The sequence below is a fragment of the Falco naumanni genome, chromosome 1 (genome assembly GCF_017639655.2).
Source record: "Falco naumanni isolate bFalNau1 chromosome 1, bFalNau1.pat, whole genome shotgun sequence".
Classification (NCBI taxonomy): domain Eukaryota; kingdom Metazoa; phylum Chordata; class Aves; order Falconiformes; family Falconidae; genus Falco; species Falco naumanni.
This window is the reverse complement of record NC_054054.1, coordinates 67,778,106-67,798,326: the sequence shown is the minus strand read 5'-3', so window position 1 is coordinate 67,798,326 and position 20,221 is coordinate 67,778,106. Positions and strand designations below refer to the sequence as shown.

Here is a 20,221-nt window from a genome sequence, read left to right as displayed (position 1 = left end):
TTAGTTCACAGCCTTTTGTTGTTCTCTGTACCCTAAGAGAATCTTGTCAAAGCTAGTGAGACTACTTGGCAGTTGATCACATAATGTAAATCTTTATAAAGATGTTTTGATGGGAAAATGTAATTTATATCCCTCTTGTATAAAGCGGATTCAGCAAGATTCCTTTACTTAAAAGGCATGTTGTGGTTATGAATAGTAACCTGTTAGGCACACGCTTTGTCCAAAATCCCAGACCTGTGATGGATTGGAGTAAGTTGCTAGTACGTTGGGTGGGCATAAAGAATAGCAGCCACTTTCTGTTGTGGATAATGCCACAGAATTTTGGGATGGAAATCAATGTACTTCATTTGTAGCATCAAGACATTTATTGTGGGTGTTACAAGCTGGTTTGTGTTATGAACCTGTGCTGATTTTTAAGTTGAATGGTTTAGAGCACTGCAGAATTTGAACAGGTCAAGAGACAGGAGTGGGAGAGTGTTACAGCAATTTCCTGACTAGCATATTTTTACAGAACAAGTGCATTGTGGATGAGAGGAGATACGCTGTAATGACTGAACTTGTATACCTCTACCAGGAGATATTGCATAGTAATTTCTACTTATTTTTTATTAGGTGAACGTCGAATTCGAGTGCACACACTTTGCTTGCCTGTAGTAAGTTCACTGGCTGATGTATATGCAGGAGCAGATGTACAAGCAGTTGTATGCCTCTTAGCAAACATGGGTGAGTACAGACCAGGAAGATTGAAATATCCTTTTGTATGTTCTTAATTTTGCTAGCTGTTTAAATGAAGCAGTGAATGGAGCCTGGGTGTTGTAGTAAAAGGTTGGAGTGGAGCACACTGAAGCCTGAGAATACAAAAGACGACAAAATCAGTTACACCTAAACCATTAACAGAAATATTCCTAGTCTGAATATTTAGTTGTCTTTAATCTTTTAAAGGGAACTGCTTATACTGTTCTCTAGTGTTTATTAAAGGGCAAAGAACCATAATGGACTTTGATCAAAACACTCATTTTTTTTGTATCATCATGTTGTTATCTTGAAAGTTTAGCATTCTAGGATTACTTAAGCAGCAGAGTGATTCGGTTTAGTCCATTGCTGGAGACTAAAAGGCAATTTCTGACAACAGTGTATCCAAGATATGCATTAGTTATCTATGCTTTTATCCTGCTATTACTAGGTTGAAAATTCTTGCTTATCCCCTTCTTGTGGATTGTATGTAGCTGTTTCATAGACTGATCTCTGCTATTGAATGTGTATGGCTCTATGCAGCATTTTAGCATGTGCTGCATTGTATATTAATAGTTGAAAAAATTAGAAATAAATAGTATGTCTGTATCTCATCCTGTATGTGCATTCAGTCCAGCAGGTGGCTTCCTCCAACCAAAGGATTTGCAGCCCTTTCTCAGAAGAATAAAATAATTGCTGCAAATCTTATCTTGGAGATAGGACAGCAGAGTTTCATCAGCTAAGCTATTTGCATAAGGTTAAAAAGATTTATATTTAGTCTCAAGTACATACCACGGCTTTAAACAAATTTTTTAATACTTCAGCAGTAGGAACTAGGGAACAGAGATCAGCCACTGTGTATTTCTTAAGCATTGGAAAAGTTAAGTTTCTGTGTGGACAGTCATTTTATTTACTTCTAAAAAAAGCTGGGACCACAGGTGGTGTTTTGGTGGGGTTTTTGTTTTGGTTTGGATTGGATTTTTGGTGGTTTGGGGTTTTTTTTTTAATCTTAAAGTAATCACCCAAAAGCATGACTGATATGTTCAGCTTAAGGAAATGAGTGAGGCTAACTCTAGTAACTTCTTGTGTCCTTCTAACCCAACAGCTGTGGATCGCTCAGTTTCATCTAGTCTTGCGGATGCAAGAGATGCCTTAGTTAATGCTGTGGTAGACTCCTTGGCAGCATACATGTCAACTGCCTCAAATCTACAGCAGTCCATGCTGATAGCACCAAATTCCCTCAAGCTGTTCCCACTGTATATTTTGGCCCTTCTCAAACAGGTATGTATAATCTAGTGAATTAATGTTTAATTCGTTGGTCCATATAAGGAATTCTTCAGCTCTAGGTCAAGCAGTGTCTGCACTTCTCTAAAAATATGAAAATTGAGTTATCCTCTTTGAGCTTACAGGACTTTCACGTAGAAGATCACTATGTTAGCTTATTTTAAGTGATTAGTACCTGAATGGTTTATTGGTTTACTTGATTTCAATTTTTTTGTATTTTGTCTTGCTTGGTTTTACGATGAAAATAAATAAATATATATTTTTTAAAAAATTACATATGGTAACAATTAGCATTTCTTAGATTTTGGCAGCTAATTGGTGTTGCCCCCAAAGATTGTTGGAAGCTGTTTATTAGTACTTCTTCAGTTTTATTTTATGAAGAAAAAAACAAGTCAAATATTTTTCGGTACATACACTTTGTATTTTAAAGTACCAAGAAGGACAGTGGGTTTCCATGGAGATACAATGAAACCTATTACAGAAACTAAAGTGATGTAGTTTAAAAGTTCATATAGAATTGGTTACTACTTTTACCCTTTAATTTTTCAATAACTTTGTGTTACCAAACGTCATATTTAAAAAGAGAACTTCCTGCAGGCTTTTGTTATTAGTAAATCGCATAGTTTAAAGATTTTCATGTCTGATGTTCTTTGTTATAAACCTTTATATAAGTTTGGTAAGAAATCCAGTTATATTAACTCATTTTCTTTGGCTTAGTGATTAATTTCAGTCTCTAATATACTGATTAGAACTTCTTTGGTACTTGCATAAGTAATGCAGTTAATGGTGGAGAAAAGACCAGACCATTTATTTTCAAGAGGATCTGTGTAAAAAATAAGGAACAGTGGCCGAGAAAATAAGTTGCTGAGGTAGTTTTTTTAATTATCTTTGTTAGTAATAACAAAAAACCCTGGGATATAGAGAAACCAAACCCAAAATGCTGTGGCAGCTGAGGAGAAGAGCACTGATGTACATAGCTTTGTTGTAAAAGTGTATATAAACTTTGATTATAGTAATATTCTCACTGAATCAGAATATGGTGCTTATTCCATCGTGTTGCTTTTCACAGTGGTTGTTTACAGATTGCTTCTAAAGGAGATCTGAGAAGTCCAGTAGGAGAGAGAGTTAAAAGGAAATTTTATCCTGAGAGCGCCTAGTTCCTGCTATAAAACATGAAAGTATATTTCCCTTCCAAAGCTTTTTCTTAACATTTAATTCTTACTAATAGTAGATCAGTTAATCTTATCCACAGAATTATCTTTTTTCAATTTTGTTAGGCTCATATCTTCCCATGACATCTTGCATTAGTGAGTTTCACAGGCCAGTAACATTTGTCAAGAATAAAAATGAGAAATGCTGGCCCAATCACATAAAATTTTATACAAAGTGGAGGGAAAATTTATTTTCCTTCATCAATAAGAAGGGAGAATGGATTATAGGTTTGTGGCTTTCTAACAGTGCTACTGTATTATTATAATAATACATTTTTAGAAAGTTTTAAAAGGTATTGTATTCAGGTTGTGTTTGATTAAGATTCTAATGTATCTCAATAAGATACATATTTTTTTACAAAAGCTTTGCCTTCTTTGCTTGACACTTTCAAAAACTGGAAATACACTGTTTAGACGTGAACATAAACCAGAGGATTTATTTCTGTAACACCACTGCTCTCTTACAGAAAGCATTTAGAACAGGCACAAGTACACGCTTGGATGATCGCGTCTATGCAATGTGCCAGATGAAGAGCCAGCCTCTTGTTCATTTGATGAAAATGATACATCCCAACTTGTACAGAATAGACAAGTTGATTGATGAGGTAATGTATGAAGCCTGTTTTATAACATCTTCTAGTTTTAATGCTCTGTTAAACCTGATGTTGTGCTGCAATAATTAAAGTTGTTACTGTAATGTAAACTGAACTTTTTTTGTAAATTAGGAAAACTCAAGAAAAACATTACTGTATTTTCAACTCAAAATTTGAAAATACAGTAACGTGTTATGAGCCGAACTGTGGTTTTATTTCACCTTGTTTCAGTGGTGACGGTAATTACATGTTTTTCTACTGTGCAAAGAAAACAGAGAAGATAGTATGCATTGGAAACATCTCTAGTTTTATGGTTTTGTGTTTTAGAACTGTCAGGGAGAAATGGGTGAAGTAGATGTGCCGGAGGATTCTAGGTTTTGTGTACTGAAACAAGATGTAGTTGTCTGCAATAGTAAGCTTCCAGTTGTTTATCAGACTGATGTGGATGAAACAGAATTCTACTTCTAGATGGACATTATCAGACTGAGGAAGTACTTCATGTACAAAACCAGGTTTTATTAGTTTGCCTTTTACAGAGGTAGCCTAGGAAATAGATGCATTTTTTTAACTAGTAGTAGTAAGTTAGGCTTTTATTTAAGGTCAGTTAGCTATAATGGCAAAAATACGTTGGTTTTTTTTAAGTAAGTTTTTATGAGTTTTAGTCACTAGCTTCAGAAAAGTGTATGTAGGAGTTTTTTTTAAGTGTCATACAAATTCATATGATAATGCGAGTAGTTAGTCTCAAACGTTTTTTTAAGGTATTTCATAAACTCACATATGCAAGTCTAAACTCAGTGTTCTTCAGTGGAATTGATTAGTTAGTCTTTTTATACTCTTCCCCGACCCCCAGAATTTGGGAAGCCAACTTCTTCAACTAACCTTGTTGAGTTTTTTGTGGAACTTATGCTGAAATGCTATATTCAGTGTGCGAGTGCTGTAAAGAACCAGCAGTGCCTTCGGGACATCCAGTTTCATTAGCACAGAAAAGGATTTCAGATCAGTTATTTCTAGTAGAATAATAGAGAAAATAGGGCATATTTGACCTACTCAAGTTAATTGACAAACCACTTTTTAAATCATATACCAGAGCGCTAATCGTAGAATCAGAGAATGGGGACTTTAAAGATCACCTGGTTCCAACCCCCTGCCATGGGCAGGGACACCATCCACTAGAGCACGTTGCTCAGAGCCCCATCCAGCCTGGCCCTGAACACTGCCAGGGAAGGGGCATCCACAGCTGCTCTGGGCAGCCTGTTCCAGTGCCTCACCATTGTCATAGTGAAGAATTTTTTCCTTATATCTAATTTAAATTTACCCTCTTTCGGTTTCCCCTTGTCCTATCACTACGTGCCCTTGTAGAAAGTCCCTCTACAGCTTTCTTACAAATCCCCCTTTAAGTACTGGGAGGCTGCTGTAAGGTCTCCCGGAGCCTTCTCTTCTCCAGGCTGAACAGCCCCAACTCTCTCAGCCTGTGGTCATAGGAGAGGTGCTGCAGCCCTTTGCTCACCTCTGTGGCCCTCCACTGGACTCACTCCAATATGTCCATGTCCTTCTGATGCTGGGGACCCCAGAGCCAAGTAGAGTGGGAGAATCACCTCTCTACCTGCTGGCCACACTTCTTTTCATGTAGCCCAGGATATGGTTGGCTTTCTGGGCTGCAAACACACATTGCCAGGTCATGTTGAGCTTCTTGTCAACTAACACCCCCAAGTCTTCCTCCACAGGGTTGCTTTCAATCCACGCTCTGCCCAGCCTGTATTTGTGCTTTAGATTGCCCCAACCCACTACAGGACGTTGCACTTGGCCTTGCTGAACTTCCTGAGGTTTATATAGGTGTGCCTCTTGAGCCTGTCAGGTCCCTCCAGATGGCATTCGTTCCCTCCAGTGTGTTGTCCATACCACGCATCTTGGTGTCATCAGCAAACTTGCTGAGGGTGTGCTCAGTCCCACTGTCTGTGTTGCCAGCAAAGACACTGAACAGCACGGGATGCAGTACTGACCCCTGAGGAACACCACTTGTCACCAGTCGGCACTTAAGACGTTGAGTCATTGACCACAGCTCTTTTGAGTGCAACCATCCAGACAGTTCCTTATCCACCAAGTAGCCTAAATCCACATCTCTGCAGTTTAAAGACAGATGTTGTGCAGGACAGCGTGAAATGCTTTGCACAAGTCCAGGTAGATTATGTCAGTTGCTTTTACCTTATTCATCAATGCTGTAACCCCATGAGAAGGGATAAGAAATTAGTGAAGTCATGTTGGCTGTCAGCAATCACCTCTTTATTTTCCATGCACCTTAGTGTAGTTTCCAGGAGGACCTGCTCCATTATCTTGCCGAGCACAGAGGTGGGAGTGACTCTCCTGTAATTCTCCTGGGTGTGCTTTGTAAACTCCATTTTTAAAAAGGGTAAGTTTCCCCTCTTCCAGTCAGTTGGAACTTCACCAGGCTGCCATTACTTCTTGAATACAATGGATAATTGCTTAGTCATTTCATCCACCAGTTCCCTCAGGACCTGCAGATGCATCCTATCAGGTCACAGGGATTTGTGCACCTTTAGGTTCCTTAGATGGTCTCAGATCTGGTCTTCTCTTGCACTGGGCCGTTCTTCATTCTCCCAGTCCCTGCCTTTGTCTTTTGCGATTTGGGTGGTGTGGCTGGAGCACTTGCTGGTGAAGGCTGAGGCAAAAAAGTCATCAAGTTACCTCAGCCTTCTCCATATCCTGGGTAATCAGGTCTTCTGTTTCCTTCTGGAGAGGGCACATGTTTTCCTAAGTCTTCCTTTTGTCACCAACATATGTATAGAAGCTTTTCTTGCTGCCCTTGATGTCCCTGGCCAGTTTTAATTCTATCTGGCCTTTAGCTTTCCTAACCTGATCCCTGGCTGCTTGGACAGCTTCTGTGTGTTCCTCCTGTGCTACCTGTCCTTACTTCCACCCTCTGTAGGCTTCCTTTTTGTGTCTGAGTTTGTCCAGGAGCTCCTTGTTCATCCATGCAGGCCTCCTGGCATTTTTGCCTGACTTCCTCTGTGTTGGGACGCATCGCTCCTGAGCTTGGAGGAGATGGCCCTCGAATATTAACCAGCTTTCTTGGATCCTTCTTCTTTACAGGGCTTTATCCCATGGTACTCTACCAAGCAGATCCCTGAAGAGGCCAGATTCTGCTCTCCCAAAACCCAGGGTAGCAAGCTTACTTATGCACCCTTCTCGTTGCCCTAAGGATCTTGAACCCCACCAGGTCACTGCAGCCCTTGAGCTTCACATTCCACACCAGCCCTTCCTTGTTGGTGAGAACAAGGTCCAGCACAGCGCCTCTCCTCCTTGGCTCCTCTGTCATTGGAAAAGGACATTATCACCAACACATTCCTGGAACCTCTTGTATTGCTTATACCCTGCTGTGTGGTCCCTCCAACAGGTATTGGAGTGGTTGAAGTCCTTCATGAGGACCAGGGCTTATGAATGTGAGGTGGCTCCTATCTGTCTATAGAGGGCCACATCTGCTTGGTCTTTCTGGTCAGGCAGCCTGTAGCAGACCCCCACTATAATGTCACCTGTCCCTGCCCTGCCTTTAATCTGGACCCATAAACTCTGTCTGGTCAGTTGCTTGTCCATCCCCAGGTAGAGCTCCGTGCACTCCAGCTGGTCATTGACATAGAGGGTGACACCCCCTCCTTGTCTCCCCTGCCTGTCCTTCCCCAAGAGCCTGCATCCTTCCATTCCAACACTCCAGTTGTAGGAGCAATCTCTGCACATCTCCATGATGCCAGTAAGATCATAGCCCTGAAGGCATGTGCACATCTAACTCCTCTTGTTTATTCCCCATGCTATGTGCATTTGCATAGGCATTGAAGTTGGGCCCCCAGTGGAGGTGACTTACTGGCCGGAGTGGCTGGAATTCCTTTGTGCTGCTCTTCAGGTGTCCTGCGATCCCTGTCCAGGCTCTGGGCATCTATGGCCAACACTGGCTTCAAACTGGAAGGAGTGGGATGGATTGAGGTTCCCCTCCCCTGCCACATTAGTTTAAAGCCCTCTTCTCCAGGCTGGCAAGCATATGACCCAAGATGCTCTTCCCCTTCTCTGACAGATGGACACCATCAGCCCCCAGCAGACCAGGTTTCTCAAAGCAAGTGCCATGGTCTAAGTAGCCAAAGCCCTGGCTGTGGCACCAGTCCTGTAACCATTTGCTGATTCACCAGATTGAAGTTGTCCTTTCAAGACTTTTCAAATCTGCTATTTAGTACTACTTTGGTTTAAACTATTTGTGACAGAGGCTGTTCTTAAATTTCTTGTTTAGAAAATTCTGTGATACACATTACAGATTTTTTTTAATGTTTTTGTTGGTTTTCTTTGAACATTTGATTCTTGAAAGCACTGAGTAAAGCCTGGAACTTTCCCAAGTGGAATTCAGTAGCTTGCTTTTCATCACTGTGTATAAATCCCCAAAAACTTCTGATCTATTGCATTATAGTATGAGATTTTTGAAATAACTTAATAATTTTTTGTCATGTAGAAATGTTCTTAGTTTCAAAACTATGTTTTACATACATTATTTGCAGAATGCTTCACAGATTCTTAATAGATATTAAACCTATTATTGTACTGGAGCTTTAATCTGAAAATACTGGGGGGTTGGGGTTTATTATTGGCTTTGTTTTTATTGCTGAGGAGGAGGAAGGCGGTATTTTTAATAATGTCATTGCTAAGAGCCAGATTGTTTTAATAAGATCAGTCATAGGGCTCTGTGGATAAACCCATGTATTGCTTCAGGCAGGATGTTACATCAAGGAACTTTGTTACTTGAATGCAGTAAAACAGTGAATCCTTACAGGGAGTAGAATTTGATGGGTTTCTGCCCTTGCAACGTTTCTAGTGAAGTTCAATGCAACGAAAAAAAAAAACACTATGGGAGGTTGTTTGTAGAAAATTTAAACACTAGAATTCTTTTAGAAGTTTGGCGTATATAGCATGAGAAGTGTTACGTACACAACTTAAATGAACTTGCATTATTTTTTTTTAGGTAATAAAGTAGCCTTTAGGTTAAGTAACATTCTAGAATTGTTTGATGTATGTGATCTTTTTAGGCTTAGCATGGTATTTTGTTAAATGAGAATCCTCAGCATTTTGCTGGAGATTAACAATATTTTTTCCTGTATTATTTTACCAGGTTAAGATAAAAAATAGGGTTTATTTATATTCTGGTTGAGTATTGGTTTTTGTTACAGAGTACAATACATGTAAATGACAGAGTTGTTCCTCAGCCACCTCTTCAGAAGCTGTCTGCAGAGAAGTTGACAAGAGAAGGAGCTTTTCTTATGGATTGTGGTTCAGTAAGTTACTGGTTTCACACATTCCCTTTTTAAAAACAAACAAAAAACTGCTGCAGTGCATGCTGTATTATTTAAAGCAGTCAGTCTCAACAATAACAGTGTAGTGAATCAGCATTCCAGGTAACCTGGCAGTAATCTGTGTTCCAGTGAAAGGCTTTCATATTTTGATCAGACAGAAAGGCTTTCATATTTTGATCAGAGAAGGATCTTTGAGGTTGCATATTAAGGTTTCAGAGGTTAATTTTTTTCATGCTGGACTGATCAGAATATACCAAGAGTTCACATCAAGGTGGTGTGTTTTTTCTGGAAATAATGGATTTCTATTTTCCAGAATTTCTCTTCATGGTTATTAAATTACGTGTACTACTACAGTCTCTCTGATAAAGCATTTCTCATTGTTGCAGGAACCTTCCCAGTTACACACAGATATAAGTGGTCTTATGATTTGCGGCTTGTGTAAGAATTGCAAGAGTGGTGGAATTGTGGGGAGTGAATGCAATCTATAAATACAGTTTAAGGTTTTCATAGAAATGTCACTAGAACACACTTATTGAATAAAGCATTATGCTACTCTAATGGCAGTCTGGAAAGTGCTTTAAAACTTGTGTGAGTTCAGGGGCTGAGTGTGAATGTCAAAACTAGCTTCTGTCTCCAGATGTCTGAAATAATTAACATTATATGTTTTGATAATTGATGCTTTACTAAGACTTGTTTAGATTGAGAAGTCAATATGCAGTAACTGACACAGCAGTGTGACTTTATAAAATTTTAGTTTTTCATTTTAGGAGGTAACATGGGACATTACTGCATTAACTGTTCCAATATAGATGTGTCCTGCATCCTCATCCCCATTCTTTCAGTGTTTGCATTCTGCCTGGTTTGGTTTTTTTACATTTAATGATCTTATTCCAAATGCTACTGATGTATTAATAAGTAAATGTACAAATAATTAATATAGAGATGTATATATGAGTTGCAGCTGGAGCTGTCAAGTGACTCATTTGCATGAAAGTTCTTATTCTGGTATTCCTCTAATTGCATCGCCACTTGTCTCTCTCTGAAATTTATGCAAGGCCTTTAGTAAAACTGATTCTGATGTCTTACAGATTTTTTACATTTGGATTGGGAAAAACTGTGATAACAACTTCATAAAAGATGTCCTTGGATACCCAAACTATGCATCAGTACCACAGACAATGGTAGGCGTTTTAATGAGCTGTGCTCTGTAGTGCTTACATTTGGAATCTGTATTTAATCTGGTTTTCTGCATATTCAAGTTTTTATTATGTAACTATGAATTAGGGGGTTTTATTTGGTACCTTCGCTCTTGCTACCTTTGTAGGAGACAGAAGTTGTCAAGGGCTTTCAAGGAAAGAATGTAAACATGTAAATTTTGGCATTCCATAACATCAAAATACTGTTCTATGACATTTCTGCTTTTCTTATTTTTATGGAAATACTTGTGGACTCATAAGAACAGGATGGGATTTCATAGAAAGAACACATATTCAGATGTGTTAATTAAGACTAGTGTTATTATATTGATACCATGGTTTTCAGAAGCCTGTGTTAGATATTCAGATAGTACCAATAACATATCAGTCATTGCAGAAACACATAGGAAGATATTTTCTGTTTAGAAAGCTTGCATAGTATGAAGGGGGAAAGTAAGTGACAAGTTGTAATTACAAGAACAACTTAAGAGTGGTGACATTTAAGACTACTATAAAATTGGACTTTCTGTTCAGAGTTTTGTATTTTGCTTTTTTATTTAGCTATTTAAAACTGTCCCCTCTGATCAGCTGGTGCTAAGTATTAGTTGACAGTTTTCAGGAAGAAGTTGGATAAAGGAAGGATGGTAACTTTTTTCAGTGGTTATATAGCAGCTATTATAATAAAAATAAGAGAAAAAAGTTACCTTTGCTGTTAAATTATGTCCTCCATTCATTTACTACAAAGTTAGCAATGAAACTACTCTTAAATCTGTAATAAATTCTTTTATGTCATATTAATTGTCTTAAAAGTTTATATTGGCTTAAGAGTAAGTACATTTAGCTTAGTGAATGGCTTAAGTTTTTTAATTCTGTTTTTTTCAGCTCATTCCCCCACCAAATAGTCCAGTATAATCTTTGCATTGGAATTTGCTTACAATTAAAATTTCACATCTTCATGTTTGGTCATATTTTCAGTGATGCAAAATGCAACATGTGGTAACTTGATTGACAGGGGAAGATACACCCAAGAAAACTGAAAGCAGCATTTTGAAAAGATGACTTTCAATGGGGTTGCTTTCTAATGTCTTCTGCACTTAAGGCAGTTTAAGTTAAAGATGTACTGCTTCCTACAGAACAGATATTACTGAATTTTTGTACTTTAAGCTGAAGAAAAAAATGTGTATGTGTAATCCATGGTTGGTAATTTCTATTAAGAAATTGTGGCTTGGGTCACATTATGACTATCAAATCAGGATATATTTTTTAATAGTTTTGATAATAAAAGACAATTACTTCTTTCCATTACCTTCAACCAGACGCAGCTTCCTGAGGTAGATGCTCTTTCTTCAGAAAGGACGCGATCTTTTGTATCTTGGCTTAGAGACAGTAGAACTTTAAGTCCAGTTCTTCAAGTAATAAAGTAAGTATTTCTGTTAGATACCGAGTAATTACTGGCAACTTGTATTTATAATTTCTAATTGATGATGATGAAAAGTGGGAATATGTGGCCTGGAAGAAACTGAGTAACGTCCTCTTTCCAGTTGATATAGTGCTGTTATCTAATACCCCTTAGCAGCAAAAGTCATCAACATTGAATCTAGTGCAAATGCAGTTACTATTAGTTGTATTGGTAGGAATTAGTTGCATATTTATATATTTTAAAGAATAAATTAAAGCAGTGGATGTCCTTACGGTCATTGGATTAACCAGGTTAATTTCTGGTATAGCTTCTTTAATTTCAATACATACATATAAAAAAAATTCAAGTCAGGTTAACAATCTGTAGATGGCTTAATAATTGTATGTGTTTGTTTCTGAGCTCCATAGGACAGCAGTTGATTTATGACAGATCAGGCAAGTTCTAAAGCTTTTTCAAGCCATGACCTGCTCAAAGAAATTAAAATTCTGTAAAATGTTTATGTTTGAGTTTACATTTCATTTGTCTTCTCTAGAAGTACTCAGTTTACTGAGCCAGGTGGGAGATCACATTTTAGAGAGCATGACTTTTTTACTCAGATGATGTTTAAACATAGGACTGAAGCTTTTCAACTGTTGTCATTGTGTCTGCCGCTTGAACTGCAAGTAGTGCTGAGACACCACAGTAAATAACAGAGCTTACAGTATGTCATACTAAACCAGTACAGAGGACCGCCTCCCAGCAAAATTTTGTTGGGGCAACAGTCTTGGATACTAGATCTTTGACATGTTTGCCTTCTCTGGTCTGTTGACAAATAAGAAAAAGTGGGGAGGGGATTGAGATTACACGTAACCAGAGATGTAAATTTTTTATTTATTTTTTAAAAATAATTATCAGGATTTAATTTAACCCTTTCAGAATTCATTGTCAACAGCATATTTGTTAACCTCTAAAACAAAATTTTTATATTTTCTTTTTTGTGTTTCTACAAGATAAACACTATATTTCACCCACTTTTTTTACCATTTTATAGTACTTAAAGATGCTTTTGTTAGTGTATTACAAACTTTTGGTTTTTTCCTATACTTTGGGTTGCTTGCAACTGTAGTATCTTTTATCTGAATCGACTTCAAAGGACAACAAGCAATCCATTGCGGCTTATGCCTCTGCTTGAATTTATAGTGGACTTTTTGCTCAATGTTTGGACTAAAATACCTTCCTCTCTTCTTTCAGAGATGAGAACCCTGCCAAAACAGAATTTTTTCAGCATTTAATTGAGGATCGGACAGAAGCAGCTTTCTCATATTATGAATTTTTACTTAATATTCAACAACAGGTTTGTAAGTGAACAAGGAATAAATAGAAGAAAAACTCCTGACCAGATAGAAGCATGGGCCAAGTGAAGCATATGGAAAGTTACAAAAGTGGGTGCTTGTTCTTCACAATATACAGTGACCAGCACTGTTATGGAAGCTTTACACTGAAGAAGTATGTTTCCAAAAGAATTTTGCAGATTTACTTCAGTCTAAAAGTTCTAGGAGTGATGAAGCTGTTTCACTAGTTTATACACGTTTCCAGTTGTGCAGCGGTATGGTGCTCTGTTTATTGCAAGCTGGTGAATTTATGTAGCTATGTGGGATGATATTTCTTAAAAAAAGTACAATTAGGTAAAACCTTTTTTCTTACATTTATTATAGTAGCCCTTCCAGATCCAAATTCTTAAGAGATGTCAAAGAGCAGTGACATGTATGTTGGTTGTTTATATGAATTTCTTTTTAAAAGGAATGATGATTCATATTTACTAAAGACTTCAGTGAATTCCCTGTGAAAGTTGTAGAGTTTCAGTAAAGTACATCAGCTGTAGAAATATATAATGTACATAAGTATTACATTTGTAAAGAAAATGTAAAAAATGTAACTAAAAAAAAGACTTAGTGTGCAGAATTGTTGAGTGCTCAATGATGAATTGTTTTGTCCCAGGCTAGACAATGAAGTTGACTATTAAAACATGCTAAAAAAAAAGTATCCATGTAGAAGGAACACAGCTGCTTCTTCTGTTAACTTTAGGTGAATTTATTTATGATTGGCTTACTAATTAAAAATATTTTGCTTTATCATGTGTGTTTATATTTATGCAAGTATAATCATTTTGCAACTAAACTCTTACTGAACTCAATATTGAAGAGAACATGTTTACCACTTCATTTCACAGACCTACGCAAGAAGACACTGCATAGTCAGAAATGAGCTATTGATACAAAGTTCTTAAAACTCTTCTTATGTATTATCCTAAAGAAGACATATCTGTTAACCTTGTTTTATGTTTTGTAAACTACTGTAGTCTTGGTCCAGGTTTCTGTGACTTCTGTTGGCTGCCATTTAGAGTAAGCATTGGTATTCACTCACACTTGATGATTTGATTTCTGCTGCAATCTATAGGAAAAAAAATGGGGTGTAAAAATTAATTATTTTACATCAGTACAAGTAAAGACTTTAAAATGTCACAATTCAAAATGTAATCACACTGTTGCATCTTTCTGAGACCTTGTTCTTGCTAATGTTTTGGTGGCTTGATGGTTTGGCTTTTTGATAGATTTATCCCAGATTTTTAAATTTGTTTGTAAAGTTGGGATGGTTTTGGTTTGGGGTTGTTTTAGAGGCACATTAGAAATAATTCATGAAGCACAGTCATTCATAGTTAGTATTCTGAACTGTGGTTGGTTTAATGGAATGTGACTACAATGAAATAATTAAGTACAAAAAGGTAAATTATTAATATTAGTATGATTATGTTTTATTTCAGAATAACCTTGAAGATGCTCATGTTGCATTTTAGCTTCCATAGCCCCTGAATCAAATGGTCAAGAAAAAGATGTACTAGCTATAGTTTGCAAATGCTTTAAAAGCTACATTAATTAAATTCTGCAAGTGGTGTTATTCTGCATGTTAGCACAAACTCATTGTTTGGAGAAGATACCTTAAACTTATTATTTGTGTGTTGTCCTTAACTAAATGTGTTTAAGTTACCCAAAGATTACTTAAGAGAAACTTTCCATTTAGTAAATTAACTTAACACGTAATAAATGTCTGAGGCGATGCTGAATGTTGTCCCTAAATTAGATCTCCAGGACTTCGGTACTTGTTTGTAGATTAATTTGCATTGGATGAAAGCTAAGTGCTGCTGAAGAGTGGGCATCTTGAAAAACCATTTGTAATTGCAAAGATGCGTTACAATTTTAAATGCCCCATGATAGATGCTTCTGCCTTGTGAACTTGGTATTGAGTATCTGGGAACATACTCTGCCATGATAATTGCAACATACTGTGTAAAACCATTACTTAAAGCTTTATTCTTCTATGGGTTTTGTATATAAAAATAACGAAAAGTAGATCTTGAGCTATTTGTTCAGTAAAATTATTACATAGCACAGAGAATCTAGTTATTTTTTTACTAATTGTAGAGCACATCTCTATTTTGACTGATACTTGGTTTAAATTTTAAAAGGACAGTTTTACAGAATATCTTGAATGTGAAACATCTCAGGATTTAGGGTATTGATTTTCGTGTTTTGAACAATGTAATATCTGTAGGCGTGGCAAAAGTGTCTAAAAGACAGTTTTCCTTAGATGGTTTGGATCAACACCACTGTACCAGAAGATACAGGCCAGAAGATTAATCCCTACCAAGGGATGCACTGTGAACCCTAACAAGCTTTTCCTACTGAGCAAGGTTTTGGAGGAGACGTAAGAGGCATGCTTTTGTATCTGTTAAAATAAAGTGCTGACCTGTCCAAAGAAGATCTCTAGCCATTTTTAGGGATTGAGCTTTTCGCAAAACACCTTCAGCGCTGCATAATAGAAATCATGCCTATTTCATTAAAAATTGTAAGTTTTGCTGGGGAAGATATTGCCCAGCCCCAGTTAAGTAAGTTTCTGGGGGGGAACAGTTCAAAGTTCCAGCATTTTAAGTACATGCGGTGGGTGTCCCTTTCCATGTCTTAGTTCTAAAAGCAGTATCTTGTGCCTCTTTCCCTAATAAGTAGTACAGGAGTTCCTCTTGCACAAATTACAGTCCAGGAAGCTCTTGCAATGTTAGGACACATGGTGCAGGTCCCAGGGAAATATTACTGAGTTTGATTCTGTATTTTGTTCTTAAGCTTATTAGAAATAAGCCTGTTTATTAATCTTGATGTGAAGCTTCATGGCAATGGAGAAAAGATGACCAGGTGCAGGTGATTTTGTTTGGCTTTGGTTTTCTGTATGTTTTGTCAGATGATTTTGTCATTACTGTTTTTAAAAAGCCAAAATCAGTTGTTAGTAATCCTGAGAGTCAAGAGCTCTTCAGTAGTAGCAAGTTTGGAGGTCTGAGGCTCTTAACTCGTGATGAATCTATGGAATACCCCAAGTACGGGTCAGTTACTATGTCAAAAATTACTTTAGTGCCTTTTTGTTTAAAGCAGTTCTTCATGTTTTAATATGTATTAAATGGTTTATATAATTATTTCTGGTAGTTTAGTCTTTAAAAAAAGAGTGGAGGGGTGTCTACATAGTGTTGCTTCTACCTCCTTTATGAAATTCTGAGAATATAATCTTTCTTTCAGAATCACAAAGGTTAAGTTCTAACTAGAAGAATGTAATAGTAATGCCTGTTGGACCCAGATAGTTCTGAGATTTAGAGTAATAGTTTTTTTGATACAGATGTGTTGGGAACTTTAAAAGGGGAGTGGGCAGACTGTAATGATTTATTGATGTAATTTCTTTACCTCTCAGTTCCTACAATTAAGAAGAATACATTTCTAGCATCATTGCATGCCTTTACTTCAACTGACATTGTTATATTCAAATGCAGAAATCCGGAAAGTGGTTATAATTATTGCAAATAACTGGGATTTGAAGTCCCTCTTGAGAACATTTTGTTTTTCCTTGCAAGCTGTCGATGATGACTTTTCATGAAAAATCCACATCCTACCTGTTGAGTGTAGCAAGAAAATTCTTACGTGATTAGTTGTGTGTAAAAGATACTATTACAAGAGCAAAGAAAATTCAGGTAACCACATTAGAGGTGTTTCTTCAATTTATGTTCCAATCCTGAATTCTTACTGATTTCTACTTGCAGGGCTTTTGATGTCTATTCCTTTAGAGTTTTGATAACTAGAAAATATTGAATACTTCACAGAATTTCTTTTTACTTCCCTTGGAAGGTCCTTAGCAAAAGTGATGGAGCTGCCTAATTGGGAATATCAGTCATGCGCAAGACTTTAGCAGTTGCATGCGTCTACAGAAGATAAATAGAGGAGATGTAGATCTCCTGGAAATATTTCAGAGCTGGTTAAAAAAAAAAATTGGAAAAGGAGAATGAGTTTTTAATCTTCTTTTTCTTGTACCTGTTTACCTTTATGATTTTCTAGTTTATATTTCCTGAAAGCTACATATGTGAGTTGTATTTGATTTTTTTCAGATGTTAAGAGACCACAACCCTAGAGGCATCAGTAAATACATATCTCTGATTTCACCCTTAATCACATTACCATTAGCAGAAAAGTGACAGTTTTAAAAGGTCAGGACTGTTGGAGTGGAAGTACTGTTTGGCTAGCAGGTAGTATGGTATTTCTTTTCTTGTGTTTATCATCATGAGTAGAAAGTCTCCCCTTGTGAGACACTGAGGCTTTGTGGGATCTTGGGTTAAGTGTTTACTGGCACAAGAATCCTCAAGCATCAGGAAGAGTTGGTGATAATTAACCATCTTGGTAATCTGCTATAGCCATAGGAAATGTTACTTTCATAAATTGTTTAAAAATGTTTAAAAAATTAACAAAATATTTTAATATTAGAACATCATTGAGGGAAAGAAAATCATGTTTAGGAAAATACTGTCTTTTGTTAATAACTTCAGTAGATATGATGCTTTCAAAAAGTTCTACAGACTGTGGATCTCAGCTTTTATGAATACAAAATGTTCCTAAAAATTACCAGATGACCTAATGCTGAAGCAAAGAAAGAAGAATAAAACGCGTAGCAGTCATCTGTAGCTAAAGAATTCTTTCTGCTTTGCTTTGATGGCTGAACAACACACTGCCTTCATTATCCGAAGGACAGCTTAGGAGGAGCCAGGAGTAAAAGTAGAACTGGAACCACCGGTATGTGTGCTGGATGGCTTCATCCAGCTTGCTGAGCATGTGCATAGCTTCTGAAAAATTTTTGCTTTGACTGTCTGTCCAGATGTTCAAGTTTAGCAATTTTTTGTGATATGGCTGTATTTCTAAGTGCCTTATATGTTTATTCAAAATAAAAAGCCATTTGAGTTTCCAAGCTTCCCCTTTTCCCCCATCCAAACTTATTTCTAATTACCAAAAATTTATTTACACAAGTGTAACTTATTCTTGGAGTGCAAGCAGAAAATCTTTCAGCCTTCCAAACGGGTTTTGAAAGTTTTAAGTTCCTGGGAAAAGAGTAGAAAGTGCCTCTGCAACCATGACTCTGGCATCTCTAGCAGTGCAGATGGATTGGTCCTGCAGGAGTAATGCAGCCATTGAGAAAAGCAGCATGTGAGGGGTCTGTCAGTTGCTCCATCACTGTCAAACTGCAGCTAGATTGTCAAGCAGCATTGCTCACCCACCTGTTCTGGCATCCTGCCTCCTTTAGGAGTGACTGGTATCGGATAGTCCAGGGTGGAACATGAGAAATCCCTAGTGTGCAGGTTGTCCTGCCCTCAGTTGCATCTCTGCCTTATGTATTTAGAAATCAGCTTGACATGTGAAAACCTGTCGGCATTCTTGCTAATCAAAATAATGGTATTGTTGACCTTAGTTTGAATAATTTTTTCTAATGAAAATGTTTGCCATCTAATCACCTGTGAAGAAAAGTATAGTTTCTTTCTTTCTGAAAGTTGCCAAGCTGTAGCTTCCTGCGCTGGGGAGAGTAAGAGAGAGCAAGCTGCTCTATACTTTCTTTGATACACTGTTACGTTCTCTCCTTAATTTGCTTTCTAAGGCTTTCAGTTTCTCAGTATGTTTAAATTTTTTATGGTCTTCATCTGTCTTCCCACACCACCTGCTAGGACTGTATGTGAGATAGGCTGCCTGGTACTATGCAAGATATTGCAAATGGGGTTGTATGAACCATTTTACATAAAGGTGAGTTTCACCAGCCTTCCACCTTTTCTACTCTTCTTTTTTTTTTTTCTTTTTTTTTTTTGTCCTGATTTCTTGTTACAGTAAACTTTGATAACAGTAATACCTGGGTCTTCAAATAAGTGTGTGTCACAAAAAAATAAGTTCTGTGTTATGGCATCCTGGAGAAGTTTAAAAAACAAAATAGAAACAAAACCTGTGAATGATCATCCTTCCTTAATGGCATTTCCTAAGGCAGCAGGAAGAATCTTTCAGCTCCTTACTTCAGCGTTTAGGACTTGCCTTAAAAAAACAACTGGAAGTAGCCAAAATCTTGTAGAAACTATGCATGTTGTGGAAAAGGTCTAGGTGGGACTGCAGGACTTCCTGAAGCAAGAGTTAGGACTTCTAGGAATGTCCTTCAGCTGTAATGTGTGAATTTCACAGAAATCAATGTAAAATGGCTTAGAAGCCTGACTTTTCTCCAACAAGGTGCCGTGCTTCTGGCAGTCTTCCTTCCTTAGCCTGAAACAGTAACAGGGCAGACAACATGGTACCACCTCACAGGGAGGGAGAACTGTTACCCAGGCAGAGATGATTACCACAAACCCTTGCACAAAGGTGCTCTGCAGAACAGGTGAATAGAGTAGAATTTCCTGGGAAGGCAATGGGGTTGGAGTGGAATATCGGGTCCTTGGATATTTGCGTAAAAACCAGGATGTCTGAATTCTCAGAATTAATACAGTTGCGACTCAGAGTTTGTGCTTGGCTCTGGTGTTCGTTTGTAAAGACAAATATGAAATGACTGACAAAAGCAAACCCAAAAGGACCTGTGCATCTAGGTGTGCATGGCTTCCTCTGGTGTAATTAATGTTTGTGTTTAAGGAGTCATTTGTTATTGTTGTTTGCAAGTTTTGGACTGTAAAGTATTTATTTCAGTTCCACTCTTTCACCGTGATTCCCTGGTCTTTTAGGTGTGTTTGAGTGAGATGTGCCGAGCTATGCATGGCTATCGCTAACATAACTAATATAACTAATAACCATTGCCCCCACTGAGTCCTTACGCCGCAGTTTCCCTGAGCGCCCCGGCCACAAGGGTTGCACTGTGCCGTGGTTTGGTGTTTCAATGTTTTGAAGCCGTTGCTTCCTGTCACACTTTGATGACACTAAATGTCAGTGTTCTTAACGGTTTAAGCCATGAGTCATCCCGAGGTGTAGCGTAGGTCATTAAGGGTGCCTGAGTGAGGAAGCCCACCTTCTGAGCTCTTGGTAATACTGCAGGTGCCAAGGTAAAGACTTGAGCTCAGTCTCTGTGGCAAAGGGAGCAAAAGGAGCCA

General features: G+C 37.6%; 1 protein-coding gene across 4 annotated transcripts in view; it reads left to right on the top strand.

The window, feature by feature from the left end:
- Positions 1-13,889, top strand: part of SEC24B (SEC24 homolog B, COPII coat complex component) — a 49,808-nt gene extending 35,919 nt beyond the window's left edge. For all 4 annotated transcript variants that reach the window (XM_040597804.1, XM_040597794.1, XM_040597813.1 and 1 more), the window contains 7 exons: positions 613-723; positions 1,838-2,013; positions 3,695-3,832; positions 9,040-9,144; positions 10,251-10,343; positions 11,675-11,778; positions 13,009-13,889. In XM_040597804.1, coding sequence (XP_040453738.1) covers positions 613-723; positions 1,838-2,013; positions 3,695-3,832; positions 9,040-9,144; positions 10,251-10,343; positions 11,675-11,778; positions 13,009-13,123 — 842 coding nt within the window. In that variant the 3' untranslated portion in view covers positions 13,124-13,889. The remainder of the gene's footprint in view (positions 1-612; positions 724-1,837; positions 2,014-3,694; positions 3,833-9,039; positions 9,145-10,250; positions 10,344-11,674; positions 11,779-13,008) is intronic.
- The last annotated feature ends 6,332 nt before the right edge of the window (positions 13,890-20,221 follow it).